The sequence below is a fragment of the Periophthalmus magnuspinnatus genome, chromosome 11 (genome assembly GCF_009829125.3).
Source record: "Periophthalmus magnuspinnatus isolate fPerMag1 chromosome 11, fPerMag1.2.pri, whole genome shotgun sequence".
Classification (NCBI taxonomy): Eukaryota; Metazoa; Chordata; class Actinopteri; order Gobiiformes; family Gobiidae; genus Periophthalmus; species Periophthalmus magnuspinnatus.
Genome location: NC_047136.2, coordinates 29,511,026 through 29,525,845, shown reverse-complemented (window position 1 = coordinate 29,525,845; position 14,820 = coordinate 29,511,026). Strand labels below are relative to the sequence as shown.

The window sequence follows — 14,820 nt, the reverse complement described above, 5'->3', positions numbered from 1 at the left end:
AAAAGGGCGGGGTTTGGTTTGCCGTGAATCATATACGTGAATCATATGCGTGAATCATATGCGAAAAGGGCAGGGCTTGGTGTGAATCATATGCGAAAAGGGCGGGGCTTGGCTTGGCGTGAATCATATGCTTGAATCATATGTGTGAATCATATGCGAAAATCTTATGCGAAAAAGGCGGGGCGAAAATCTTATGCGAAAAGGGCGAGGTTTGGTTTGGCGTGAATCATATATGTGAATCATATGCGTGAATCATATGTGAAAATCATATGCGAAAAGGGCGGGGTTTGGTTTGGCATGAATCATATATGTGAATCATATGCGAAAATCATATGCGAAAAGGGCGGGGTTTGGTTTGGCATGAATCATATACGTGAATCATATGCGAAAATCATATGCGAAAAGGGCGGGGTTTGGTTTGGCGTGAATCATATACGTGAATCATATGCGTATATGATTCGCGTATATGCCCTTTTTCATATGCGAAAAGGGCAGGGCTTGGCATGAATCATATGCGAAAAGGGCGGGGCTTGGCTTGGCGTGAATCATATGCTTGAATCATATGTGTGAATCATATGCTTGAATCATATGCGTGAATCATATGCCTGAATCATATGCGAAAAGGGCGGGGCTTGGCTTGGCGTGAATCATACGCGTGAATCGAATGCGAGAATCATATGCGAAAATCAAATGCCAAAAGGGCGAGGATTGGTTTGGCGTGAGTCATATCCGTAAATCATATGCTTGAATCATATGCGAAAAGGGCGGGGCTTGGCTTGGCGTGAGTCATATGCGTGTATCATATGCTTGAATATGTGAAAATCATATGCGAAAAGGGCGGGGTTTGGTTTGGCATGAATCATATATGTGAATCATATGCGTGAATCATATGCGAAAATCATATGCGAAAAGGGCGGGGTTTGGTTTGGCATGAATCATATAAGTGAATAATATGCGAAAATCATATGCGAAAAGGGCGGGGTTTGGTTTGGCTTGAATCATATACGTGAATCATATGCGTGAATCATATGCGAAAAGGGCAGGGCTTGGCATGAATCATTTGCGAAAAGGGCGGGGCTTGGCTTGGCGTGAGTCATATGCGTGAATCATATGCCTGAATCATATGCGTGAATCATATGCGTGAATCATATGCCTGAATCATATGCGTGAATCATATGCGTGAATCATATGCCTGAATCATATGCGTGAATCATATGCGTGAATCATATGCCTGAATCATATGCGAAAAGGGCGGGGCTTGGCTTGGCGTGAATCATACGCGTGAATCAAATGCGAGAATCATATGCGAGTATTATATGCGAAAAGGGCGGGGCTTGGCTTGGCATGAATCATACGCTTGAATGAAATGCGAGAATCATATGCATGAATCATATGCGAAAATCATATGCCAAAAGGGCGGGACTTGGTTTGGCGTGAGTCATATGCATGAATCATATGCTTGAATCATATGCTTGAACCATATTCGAAAAGAGCAGGACGGGGCTTGGCTTGGCGTGAATCATACATGAATCAAATGCGAGAATCATATGCGAAAAGGGCGGGGCTTGGCTTGGCGTGAATCATATGCGTGACTCATATGCGAAAAGGGCAGGGCTTGCCGTGAATCATATGCATGAATCATATGCTTGAATCATATGCGAAAAGGGCGGGGCTTGGCGTGAATGAAATGCGAGAATCATATGCATGAATGATATGCGAAAATCATATGCCAAAAGGGTGGGGCTTGGTTTGGCGTGAGTCATATGCGTGAATCATATGCGTGAATCATATGCGAAAAGGGCGGGCTTGGCTTGGCGTGAGTCATATGCATGAATCATATGCTTGATCCATATGCGAAAAGGGCGGGGTTTGGCGTGAATGATATGCGTGAATCATATGCGAGAAGGGCAGGGCTTGGCGAGAATCATACGCATGAATCAAATGCGAGAATCATATGCGAAAAGAGTGGGGCGGGGCTTGGCATGAATCATATGCGTGACTCATATGCGAAAAGGGCGGGGCTTGCCGTGAATCATATGCTTGAATCATATGCGAAAAAGGCGGGGCTTGGCTTGGCGTGAATCATATGCGTGAATCAAATACAAGAATCATATGCATGAATCAAATGAACCATATGCGAAAAGAGCGGGACGGGGCTTGGCTTGGCGTGAATGATAGGCGTGAATCATACGCGTGAATCAAATGCGAGAATCATATACGAGAATCATATGCATGAATCATATGCGTGAATCATATGCGTGAATCAAATGCGTGACTCATATGCGAAAAGGGCGGGGCTTGGCATGGCGTGAGTCATATGCATGAATCATATGCTTGAATCATATGCTTGAACCATATGCGAAAAGGGCGGGGCTTGGCGTGAATGGTATGCTTGAATCATACGCATGAATCAAATGCGAGAATCATATGCAAGTATCATATGCGAAAAGGGCGGGGCTTGGCTTGAATCATACACGTGAATGAAATGCGAGAATCGTATGCATCAATCATATGCTTGAATCATATGCGAAAAGGGCGGGGCTTGGATTGGCGTGAGTCATATGCGTGAATCATATGCTTGGATCAAATACTTGAACCATATGCGAAAAGGCTTGCTTGGCTTGGCGTGAATCATATGCGAGAATCATATGCGAAAAAGGCGGGGCTTGGCTTATCGTGAGTCATATGCATGAATCATATGCTTGATCCATATGCGAAAAGGGCGGGGCTTGGCGTGAATCATACGAATGCGAGAATCATATGCGAAAAGAGTCGGGCGGGGCTTGGCTTGGCGTGAATCATACGCATGAATCATAGGTGAAAATCATATGCGAAAAGGGCGGGGCTTGGCGTGAATCATATGCGTGAATCATATGCGTGACTCATATGCGAAAAGGGCGGGGCTTGCCGTGAATCATATGCGTGAATCATATGCTTGAATCATATACTTGAACCATATGCGAAAAGTCTTGCTTGGCTTGGCGTGAATCATACGCTTGAATGAAATGCGAGAATCATATGCATGAATCATATGCGAAAATCATATGCCAAAAGGGCGGGGCTTGGTTTGGCGTGAGTCATATGCGTGAATCATATGCGTGAATCATATGCGTGAATCATATGCGTGAATCATATGCGAAAAGGGCGGGGCTCGGCTTGGCGTGAGTCATATGCATGAATCATATGCTTGAATCATATGTATGAATCATATGCGTGAATCATATGCATGAATCATATGCGTGAATCATATGCTTGAATCATATGCGTGAATCATATGCATAAATCATATGCAAAAATCATATGTTAAAAGGGCGGGGCTTGGTTTGGCGTGAGTCATGCGTGAATCATATGCTTGAATCATATGCTTGAATCATATGTGAAAACGGCGGGGTTTGGCTTAGCGTGAATCACATACTTGAATCATATGCGTGAATCATATGTTTGAATCATATGCGTGACTCATATGTGAAAAGGGCGGGGCTTGGCGTGAATCATATGCGTGAATCATATGCTTGAATCATATGCGTGAATCATATGCGTGAATCATATGCATGAATCATATGTGAAAACGGCGGGGTTTGGCTTAGCGTGAATCACATACTTGAATCATATGCGTGAATCATATGTTTGAATCATATGCGTGACTCATATGTGAAAAGGGCGGGGCTTGGCTTGGCGTGAATCATATGCTTGAATCATATGCGTGAATCATATGCTTGAATCATGTGCGTGAATCATATGCGAAAATCATATGCGAGAATCATATGCGAAATGGGCGGGACTTGGCTTGGCGTGAATCATACGCGTGAATCAAATGCGAGAATCATATGCATGAATCATATGCATGAATCATATGCGAAAAGGGTGGGGCTTGGCTTGGCGTGAATCACATACTTCAATCATATGCGTGATTCATATGTTTGAAACATATGCGTGACTCATATGCGAAAAGGGCGGGGCTTAGCTTGGCGTGAATCATATTCGTGAATCATATGCGTGAGTCATATGCGTGAATCATATGCGAAAAGGGCAGGGCTTGGCGTGAATCAAATGCGAAAATCATATGTGAAAATCATATGCGAAAAGGGTGGGGTTTGGTTTGGCGTGCATCATATTCGTGAATCATATGCGTGAGTCATATGCGTGAATCATATGCGAAAATCACATGCGAAAAGAGCGGAGCTTGGCTTGGCGTGAATCAAATGCGTGAATCATATGCGAAAATCACGTGAAAAGGGCGGGGCTTGGCGTGAATCATATTCTTGAATCATATGCGTGAATCATATGCATGAATCATATGTGATTGGCTTGGCGTGAATCAAATGCGTGAATCATATGCGAAAATCATATGCGAGAATCATATGCGAAAAGGGCGGGGCTTGGCTTGGCGTGAATCATACGCGTGAATCAAATGTGTGAATCATACGCGTGAATCATGCGAAAAGGGCTTGGCTTGGCGTGAATCATATGCTTGAATCATATGCGTGAATCATATGCTTGAATCAAATGCGTGAATCATATGCTTGAATCATATGCGTGAATCATATGCTTGAATCATATGCGTGAATCATATGCGACAATCATATGTGAAAAGGGCGGGGTTTGGCTTGGCGTGAATCATGCTTGAATCATGTGCGTGAATCATATGCATAAATCATATGCGAAAATCATACGCAAAAAGGGCGGGGCTTGGCTTGGCGTGAATCATATGCTTGAATCATATGCGTGAATCATATGCGTGACTCATATGCGAAAAGGGTGGGGCTTGGCGTGAATCATATGCGTGAATCATATGCGAGAAAGGCAGGGCTGGGTTTGGCGTGAATCATATACGTGAGTCATATGCATGAATCATATGCGTGAATCATATGCGAAAAGGGCGGGGCTTGGCTTGGCGTGAATCATATGCTTGAATTATATACGTGAATCATATGCGACAATCATATGTGAAAATCATATGCGAAAAAGGCGGAGTTTGGTTTGGCGTGAATCATATGCGTGAATCATATGCTAAAAGGGTAGGGCTTGGCGTGAATCATATGCAAAAATCATATGCGAAAATCATATGTGAAAAGGGCGGGGCGGGGCTTGGCTTGGCGTGAATCATATTTTTGAATCATATGCGTGAATCATATGCGTGAATCATGCATGAATCATATGCGAAAAGGGCGGGGCTTGGCTTGGCGTGAATCATACGCGTGAATCAAATGCGAGAATCATATGCGAAAAGGGCGGGGCTTGGCTTGACGTGAATCATACGCGTGAATCAAATGCGAGAATCATATGCGAGAATCATATGCGAAAAGGGTGGGGCTTGGCTTGGTGTGAATCATACGCGTGAATCAAATGCGAGAATCATATGCATGAATCATATGCGAAAATCATTTGCGAAAAGGGCGGGGTTTGGTTTGGCGTGAATCATATGCGAAAATCACATGTGAAACGGGCGGGGCTTGGCTTGGCGTGAATCATATTCTTGAATCATATGCGTGAATCATATGGTTGAATCATATGTGAAAATCATATGTGAAAAGGGTGGGGCTTGGTGTGAATCATATACAAAATTGGCAGGGCTTAGTGTGAATCATATAAGACAAGGGCGGGGCTTAGCGTGTATCATAAAAGAAAAGGGTGGGGCTTAGCATGAATCATATACGAAAAGGGCGGGGCTCAGCGTGACTCATATAAGAAAAGGGCGGGGATTGATGTGAATCATATAAGAAAAGGGCGGTGCTTAGCGTGAATCATTTAAGATAAGAGTGGGGCTTTGCATCAATCATATGAAAAAGTTGACCGGGCTTTGCATGAATCATATGAGAAAAGGGGCAGGGCTTAGCGTGAATCATACTAGAAAAGGGGTGGGGCCTAGCGTGAATATGAAGTAAAGGGCGAGGCTTTGCGTGAATCATATGACTGTCATAGAGGAAAGAGGAGGGGCTTAGCACGAATCATATGAAAAAATTGGCAGGCCTTAGCGTGATTCATACAAAAAATTGGGGGGGTCTAGCGTGAATTATGTAAGAAAGAAAGAAAGAAATTATATAAGAAAGAAAGAAATTATATAAGAAAGGGGCGGGGCGTTGCGTGAATCATACGAAAAAATGTGCAGGACTTAGTGTGAGTCATATGAGAAAATGGGCCTAGCGTGAACAATACGAGAAGATGGGTGGGTCCTAGCGTGAATCATAGAATAAAAGGAGGGGCTTAGCATAAATCGCACAACTTTTGAATTTGAATTTTTTATTTTATTTTTTTCAGGGACAGTGCATATTAATCGACATTTCTGTAAATATGCCAGTATCTGCTATCAAGGGACCGTCATCCCTTGACAGCAGATACTGTCCACCTATGAAGCCAACTGTCACAGAGGAAAGGGGCCGGGCTTAGCGCAATTCATACGAGAAAGGGGGGGGGGGGCCTTTTTCTAAAAATCTTGTTAAATCCAGTGTGGCTACAAATTGTCATCTATGCAATTTACCTTGGTTTACAACAATAAGCTTAATAATGCACATGATAATATCACATAGGGTGATGTACTGTCTGAATTCAGGTTAGCTCCTTTACTGTATATAAACCAGTTTAGCCGTTGCCACAGCAACCCCGACCCCCTCTAGCCCCGCCCCCTGCTGTCTTACAAATCATTTTAAGACAATCGGTGCAAGAAATGTCTCAAAATCGTGTAAGTGTAATTTTCCAGATTTGTACTTGTAAAATTACAAAGTTGTACCTTTAAAATAAAATTTGTATGTGTAAAAAAAAAAAAAAAAAAAAAAAAAAAAGTGTGTATATATATATATATATATATATATATATATATATATATATATATATAATTTTTATTTTTATTTTTAATTTTTTTTTTTTTTTTTAATCAGTGTGAAAAATCAACATTTACACATTCAAACTTTTTGGAACAGTTGTATCTTCATTGACATGTAAGCAAATAGTTTTGTGTGATGACATAACCAGGCGTGGCTAAGAGTTGTGCAGGTGTGAGTGTGGGCCATAGAACGCTCTGCTCTGTGTGTGTTAATTCAAAGACTCTCTGTAACGGGTCCCAAATCTCCTGTGTCCAACAGGAAGGAAGAGAGTCTGCAGAGCTGCAGAGCCAGGCTAATACTATAGATGATCAACACGGCACTGTCTCTCTCTATCTCTCTCTCTCTCTCTCTTTCTCTCTCTCTCTCTCTCTCTCTCCTGTATTTGACCCTCTCTCTTCACTGATGATGGACACAGCACTGTCTCTCTCCTGTATTTGACCCGCTCTCTCTCTTCACAGATGATGGACTCTGTGTGTGTGAAGGTCCAGGACCATCTGAACTCTCTGAGATTTTGTAAGTCTGGTGCTATTCAGGAGGATGTGAGGAGAGCACAGAGCCTCATGAGGGACGCACGACACTCCAAAACGGTCAGAATTGACACCTCTACAAATGTGTATCCTCCTTGAGTATCAGATGCCCTCCCTTTGTCTTCATAGCGTCTAATTCTGTGCAAAAAGCTGCTAACCCTGTAGTTTAGCCCTCTACAAACATTTTGTTTAATGTATGGGATTCTCAGATTAGTTTAAAGTTCAGATTTCAGTCTCTCTCAGATGTGAATGACAAGTGTAAAGTAACAGTTGTAAAGTTTGTTCCTTTCGTCTGCAGCTCCTGCCGAATCTGTACCACCTGCAAGACAGTGCCTCCCGGGGACCGTGTGTGGGAGCGATCCAGGACACTCTGGGGTCTATGGCTGGAGAAGTGTTCCAAGTCCTGGACCAGCAGCTGCAGGTCTGTGGGAATAACACTAGAGGTCTAGCATAAAGAGAATGCAGACATTAACCTGCTCACACCTCACACCTGACTCATGTGTGTCACTCTGAACTCTGAGTTCTAACATTTATCTGGAACAACTTTTGCTGAAAGAGATCGGGAAAAGGCAGAGCGTCATGATGAATACTTGAATCTGATTGGCTGAAACATCACAACAGCAGAACAGTCAGAGAAATCAAACTTTAGTTAAATCCAGAAGAGAGAAAAGCAGATATCTTTCCCTCCACAAATGCACGGAACACTTCCCTCTACACAATTTTCACAAAATACATTTGTATTTCTGTGAGATTAGACTGAAGTACTTTGTTTTAGTTTATTTGGCCATGTGACTGGTCTGCCCACTTTACCTTACAGCCCTCAAGATGGAATTTCGTGAGTTTGTGAACTCACAAATATCGCAAGAATCCATCTTGCCGTGCAGGGTTACACTTATATGACCATGTTCCTGATTTTTCCCATGTATTTGAGCAAAATGTGTCTTGCCCCAGTACAACTATATTGTACAGTGTCCTTTCTCTGGTTTTATGTTCTCTCTTGTCTCAGACCCTGTTGGAGCAGATGGTCTCCTGAGCCCAAACTCTTTGTTCTCACTTTTCTCTGGTCTCTGGTTTGGTGTCTGGGCTGGTCTGTTCTCTGTTATCTGTTTTCTTGTCTCTGAGTTTTGGTCTTATGTCCTCTCTTGTCTCAGTCTCTCCTGGAGCAGATGGTGTCCTCAGCCCAAACCCTCTGTCCCCATGTGATGCAGAGGAGCGCGCTGAGGCAGGAGCTGCTGCTCAGGGGAGGCCAGAAGAAGACCATATCTGAGAACTTCATCTGCTCCACTCTCCTGGAGCAGAGTGGAGTTGACATCATCAACAAGATCAGGTCTGGACCGGGACTAAACCAGGTCTGGACCAGGACTAAACAAGGTCTGGACCAGGACTAAACCAGGTCTGGACCAGGACTAAATCAGGTCTGGATCAGGACTAAACCAGGACTAAAGCGGGATTATAACAGGGCTATACCAGGACTATAACGGGACTAAAGCAGGACTATCACAGGACTAAACCAGGACTAAACCAGGACTAAACCAGAACTAAACCAGGACTAAACCAGAACTAAACCTGGACTAAAACAGGAGTAAATCGGGACTAAACCAGGACTAGATCAGGTCTAGAAGAGAACTAAACCATGTCTATCCCTGGACTAAACCAGGACTATAACAGGACTAAAGCAGGGCTATTTATTTTATTTATTTTATAACAGCACTGCAACAGGTCTAGAACAGGATTGGACAAGGACTAAAGCAGGACTGAACCAGGACTAAACCAGGTCTGAATCAGAACTAAACTAGGACTATAACAGGACTAAAACAGGACTAAAGCAGGTCTAAACCAGAAATAAAGTAGGTCTTTCTCTGTGTCTCAGTGAGGTGAAGTTGAATATGGCGTCTTCTATGTCGGATCGAATCGTGGATGAGATCTTGGAGTCTCTGTCTCAGTCACAACTCACACTGGTACACAGTCTTATGTTTTTTACAGTATTTATGTTTTTATCATTTTCATATAAAGTAAATCATCATTTCCCTTTCTGGCATCTTTCTAACTGTTCCAGAGTCAAGACTGAGGCAAACAAGATGATTTTATGATCTGCTGACCCCTCAGTCTCTCTTCTCAGCTGTCTGCTGTCTGCGTAGTTATTCTAAGCTTGATTAGTGAATTGCTTCCTTTTTGAATCAAATATAGTCGAAATGGCCAAGTTATTTCAGTATGCAGTCTTTTTTAATGAACACAGACCAATCAGGCTAATCTAAAAATAAGGTTACTCTAGCACAATCTGTCTGTCTCTGCTGCATACAGACCTAAATGTCATATTTATGTCCTTATTGTAACTTTTGTCTCTGCTGTGTTCAGGCAGAGCACGTGAGGGTCAAAGGTCATCCTCTGGAGCAGGACCGCCCCTTGGAGCCTGAGGTCATCGAGGAGACTGAACTACAACAGGAAGCAGACAAACAGGAAGAGGAAGTGGTTCTGGACACGAAGCACATGGATTCCAACTTGGTACGAGTACACATCTAACGCCTCACCATTGCCCCTGCTGGTGGTGGCTTTGCGCTACAGTCTTGTTCTGGTGTTTCGCTACATTGCAGTTCATATTCAGAGAGATGCAAAAGAGCGAATAACAATGAATCACAGCATGCAGTCTAGTGTAAGTGTGATAACCGGTGACCAGACTGATCTCTTCAGAAAGTACTGCAGAAGTGTATCTCTGAAGCCCAGGCAACAAAAAATTACCGGAGCATAGAAAATCACACATTTCACTTTTTTGGGAGGGGACCCCTCTGAACACCCTGTGTTGGGACAGTTTTGGTTGGAGGAGCTAAGAGGTGCTAAGATCTTCCATGTGGGTGCACAAGTTTTATGTTAATGTTGAGCCTTTTAACAATGGAACTGTCATGTTTGTGTTTCGCACCCTGTAGTGTTTTATAAAACCTAATATGGATTTTTTTTTTTTATTGTAGTCTCATTATGAACGCTCTGTGGTCTTTGGGGGAGCTGTGGGGGAGCATTGGCTGTTCTAAGGGAGGCTTGGGCCCCTCAAGCCCTCCTTCCCTGGCGCCACCCCTGTGTTGGAGGACTTTGTTTGTAAAAAACACAACTCTAAAGCTCTTTGCTGTCTCCTCAGATGAAGTCTAAGAGGAAGAGTATCCTGGTGCGGATGCTGAGGCCAGTGTCTGTGGCGTTTGGTGAGTCTTGTGATGTTCCAGAAAAAGACAGTTATGGTGCATTCGAGGCAACTGGTAACTGAAGGGAGACTCAGAGCATCCAAAACAAAAGTGAAACTTATTAAACATGTTAATACATTGTTTTGGTGAATACAGTGGTCCCTGGTTTATTGCGGGGGATACATTCTAAAAATAACCTGCAATAGGCGAAATCCGTAAAGTAGTCAGCTTTATTTTTTACAATTATTATATGTTTTAAGGCTGTAAAACCCCTCACACACTTTATACGCTTTTCTCAGACAGGCATTAACATTTTCTCACATTTCTCTCTTGTTTAAACATCTCAAAGTTCAAACCTTTGTATATTATATCCCTCTTCCTCGGTGATTGCTTTAAATGTATTGTGCTCGTGCCTCTGCTTCAGCGGTATCCACAGAGGCACCTCTCCGTGCAAAGAAACACTTCAGTCCAAACATTTCTGAAATTTGTTGGTGCAGAATGTTTCATCGACATTGGCAGTTTTGTCGGGGAGAAAACTTGCAAACATACAGCACTTCAGAGTCACACTGCGATCCAACATTTATATAAATTTGGCTGAACACATTCTGTACTGTACAGGACACACGGCACGGAGGAGATTGATCGACAATGGTCCACAGTCCCTTAACCAATCAGGACGCAGAACACAATGCATATTCATACACTGTAAAAAAGCATCCAAACTTGCTCTAAAAAAAATTCGCAAAACAGTGAGGCTGTGAAAGGTGAACCGCGATATAGCAAGGGACAACTGTATAGCATTTCGAAAGCAATAAAAGGTAGCCTGGTGATCTAAATATGTTATGTGTTACAGTTAATACCCCAGAGAAGTAAAATACTCACTCTTTAAAAAGACTCTTAAACATCAGGTAGTGACCAACTGGAGGAACACAGTTCTAGAAACATTTAATTTCAAGTAAATTTCCCAGCAGTTAGTTCAGACTCAAATGTTGTATTTTACCAAACTGACCAAAACATTTCAAACTTTCTCACATTTGGTCTCAGAGATTGTAAAGGATTTTATATTGTATAATGCTTATTTTACTATTTTATCAAAGTATATTTCAAAGTGTATTCTTAATGTGCAAACTGTAATTTTCGAATGTTCTTCTTTCTGTCATGTAAAAATGCACCCATCCGTTTCCAGTGATGACAGGTGCGAGACAAGTTTCTCAGAAATTATGCTTGTGTAACTGTATGTAACCTCCCATTTGCACATGTGAGAGTCGAAGTCAATAAAAGAAAGTTTAGGGAAGTGGCTCCTCAGTAGCCTGGGACGAGCTGTAATGAGCGCCACTACCCCTCGCTGCGAGTTAAATTAGTATCTGCCTTCTGTGTTTTGTTCTCTTATCTAGATGAATAGTTAGAGAAAGTTCTGACAAAGCGCTTATTACTGCGTAACTGTGTGATTTTCTGACAGAGAGTGAGTTTGATCTGGACAAAGCTCTGGAGGAAGTCCCCATTCACATCGAGGACCTGCCCCCTTCTTCTCCTGTCCCCACGCCATCAGACAAAACAGCCACTCATCACGCTGGAACGCCGCCCCCTGACCTGCCCCCCCCGGCCCAAGTCCAGACTCTGGAGCATCACACCAAGTCCAGACCTAAACCCAAGAAACGGAGCAAACCCACAAGAGCAAAGGTATTCACGTGCCTAATCTCTCTCTTTGTCTGTCTGTTTGTCACTGTTCATGGGTTTTCAAGCTATGTCAACCATCCTCTGCAGTCATAGCAATTAAGCAAATAAAAACATTATATCTTTTGAACGGGGGAAAGTCCTCTACGGGTTCTCACAAGTCCTTCAAATCAGGCAGTAATTGTTTGTCTGAAACCCATGAATAGATGCAAAAAAATTCTCTCTCTGCCTGTTGCTACTGCTGTTCATGTGCTCCTCTGAGTTTTCTGAGTTGAGAAATGCACATCCTCACACAAGGCATGACTTCCAGACAGCCAGACTTCCACACCTGACTTCACCTGCTGTGTGAAGATGGATGAAATGCAAGATTTTTCAATGTATCTTAAACATTTGAGCTCTAATTATTAATACATTTAGGGGTTTACTGTCAGACATCTACACGGTTTGCAGCCAAGTGTAAAGCAGCTGGGATGAGAATCAGCTCCCCCATATCTGAGGCCATGGTTCTCGACCGGCGAATGCAGCATACAACTGAGCCACTTTTGTCACGTGTAAAAGATGAGGTTTAGCATCACTAGATGTTTACCAGAACTGCACACGTTCAGAAAGCTCAGCTGAAAGTGGGTTTGCTGTAAGCTCAGATGTCAGTTTTACACACTAATTATCATAAAATAAGGCATCAAAACGTTTACACACTCAACTATGAATTTAAACAGGGCTCTATTTTTTGCAGCTGCCATTTTGAGGATGGTTGACCATTCTAAAGATATAATATTTTGTGACAACGGTCCTAACTTTTCATCATTCTGAGACCCATGGTGTTCCAAAATCTTCCCGAACATAGCATCAGCATCTATGTCTATGCTCTCAACTGCTTGTCTCCATGGCAATATATAAATATAATGCTGTACAATGGAACATTTTAAGCAAAGCAATAACATCTCCCTGGAGAGAAGCATGCACACAGCGTTTCATTTTGAAATAGGTCTAAGGTGTACAAAGCATTTAAAATGTTTGAATAGTGCAGAATATTTGATCTGTGCGATCCTCACTCTCTCTGCAGCGTGTGGTGGCGCCCCCTCCTGGTGCAGTGGACACAGAGCAGAGCAGTTTAATGGAGAAACTGGATGAAGGAATCGATGAATTCTTCAGCAAAACTGTGTCCAAACTCAGCTTCAAGTGAGAACACAAAACATGTCGTCTTTAAAGAGGGGGCATTATGCAACTTTTTTTTTTAGATTTCTACCATGTTATAACGGTGTACCCTCATGTCTAAAGAGGGTTTAGACGTAATCCATGCATATTTCATTAATTTAGCGTTCGCTCATGGTATTTGAACACTCCTTAGCTGTAACATTCTGTGTAAGGCTCCACCCACAAGCCTACATCTCCCACACGACAACTATGCATAAATATACAACAGCATGATACAAAACTGTGTACAACAACTTGACAAACTTGATGTGATGTGCAGTAGTTTCATTAGTGGAATGCAGCTGATTGTGTTGTGATGTTGCTCTGAAGGGGGAGGGACATGACGGTTCAAAGGAAAAGGGATGAAAGTGAAACTTTTAAAGTATGCTAACATGTTTTTTTCGGTGAATATAGCATTTTCCAAACAATAAAATGTAAATATGTTATGTGTTACTGTTAATGCCTCAGTAAAATAAGCCTCTTTAAAGGATCTGTTAAAAAATAAAAATTAACTACCGTATTTTCCGCACTATAAGGCGCACCTTCAATGACTGGCCTATTTTAAAACAAATTTCATATATAGGGCGCACCGCATTATAAGGCGCATAGAATAGAAACTACTGTAGTAGCTGGGGTTGTGTAATGCACAGATGCAGAGATGGAGCTGCGCTAAAGGGAATGTCAACAAAACAGTCAGATAATTCAGTCAGTCAAACTTTATTAATATAATAAAAAAAAGTTCTGAAAACTTTGTTCACTCACAAAACAAGTTTATGCATTCACAATATAGTAACTCTTGAAATAGTGCAACGCAATAACAATAACTCAACGTTGTTCAAACGTTAATGTATTATATTCACAATATCTCCCAGCCTTGTTTAGTTGTAAACACGTGAAAGAAACATGTAAACCTCACTTTTTCAGTTCATTCCTCATTCACGAATCTGTCGAATTCTTCCTCTTCAGTGTCTGAGTTGAACAGTTGGGCGAGCTCGGCATTCAAAGTGCCCGATTCCGTCTCGTCAAAATCGCGTCGCTTCTGTTGTCTGGCAGTTCAGTGACAATTCCTGCCTTCGTGAAAGCTCGGACCACAGTTGAGATTGATATATCAGCCCAGGCATCCGCAATCCATTGGCAGATTGTGGCGTATGTCGCCCGGCGCTGTCTCCGTCTCCCTGTTATCCCTATAGCGTCAGATCCTATCGTCGCCGTTAGACTCGCGGTTGTGGACTTTCCAGCAGCGTAACTCCGCAACCAGTCATGCTCTCATGTAAATTCAAAGGGCATCTCAAAGCGGAGACATGGGGCTATCTAAATATTTTACCATCATTATGGTAATCTGCCTCTGTTGTCCCTCGAAGGTGACGAATGAGAGCGTGGGTGCTGCGGGGATTTTCCCAGTCATTTATTCGATGCGTAAAAGAAAAAATACGGATG

The 14,820-nt window shown here is 42.6% G+C and overlaps 1 protein-coding gene across 3 annotated transcripts in view; it reads left to right on the top strand.

Annotated features, from left to right (window-relative positions):
- Window positions 1–14,820, top strand: part of LOC117378381 (F-actin-uncapping protein LRRC16A-like) — a 72,539-nt gene that overhangs the window by 49,906 nt on the left and 7,813 nt on the right. For all 3 annotated transcript variants that reach the window (XM_033974968.2, XM_055225113.1, XM_055225114.1), the window contains exons 25-32: window positions 7,280–7,408; window positions 7,647–7,769; window positions 8,500–8,675; window positions 9,219–9,306; window positions 9,704–9,850; window positions 10,476–10,536; window positions 11,975–12,195; window positions 13,253–13,368. In XM_033974968.2, the coding sequence (XP_033830859.1) occupies window positions 7,280–7,408; window positions 7,647–7,769; window positions 8,500–8,675; window positions 9,219–9,306; window positions 9,704–9,850; window positions 10,476–10,536; window positions 11,975–12,195; window positions 13,253–13,368 (1,061 nt within the window). The remainder of the gene's footprint in view (window positions 1–7,279; window positions 7,409–7,646; window positions 7,770–8,499; window positions 8,676–9,218; window positions 9,307–9,703; window positions 9,851–10,475; window positions 10,537–11,974; window positions 12,196–13,252; window positions 13,369–14,820) is intronic.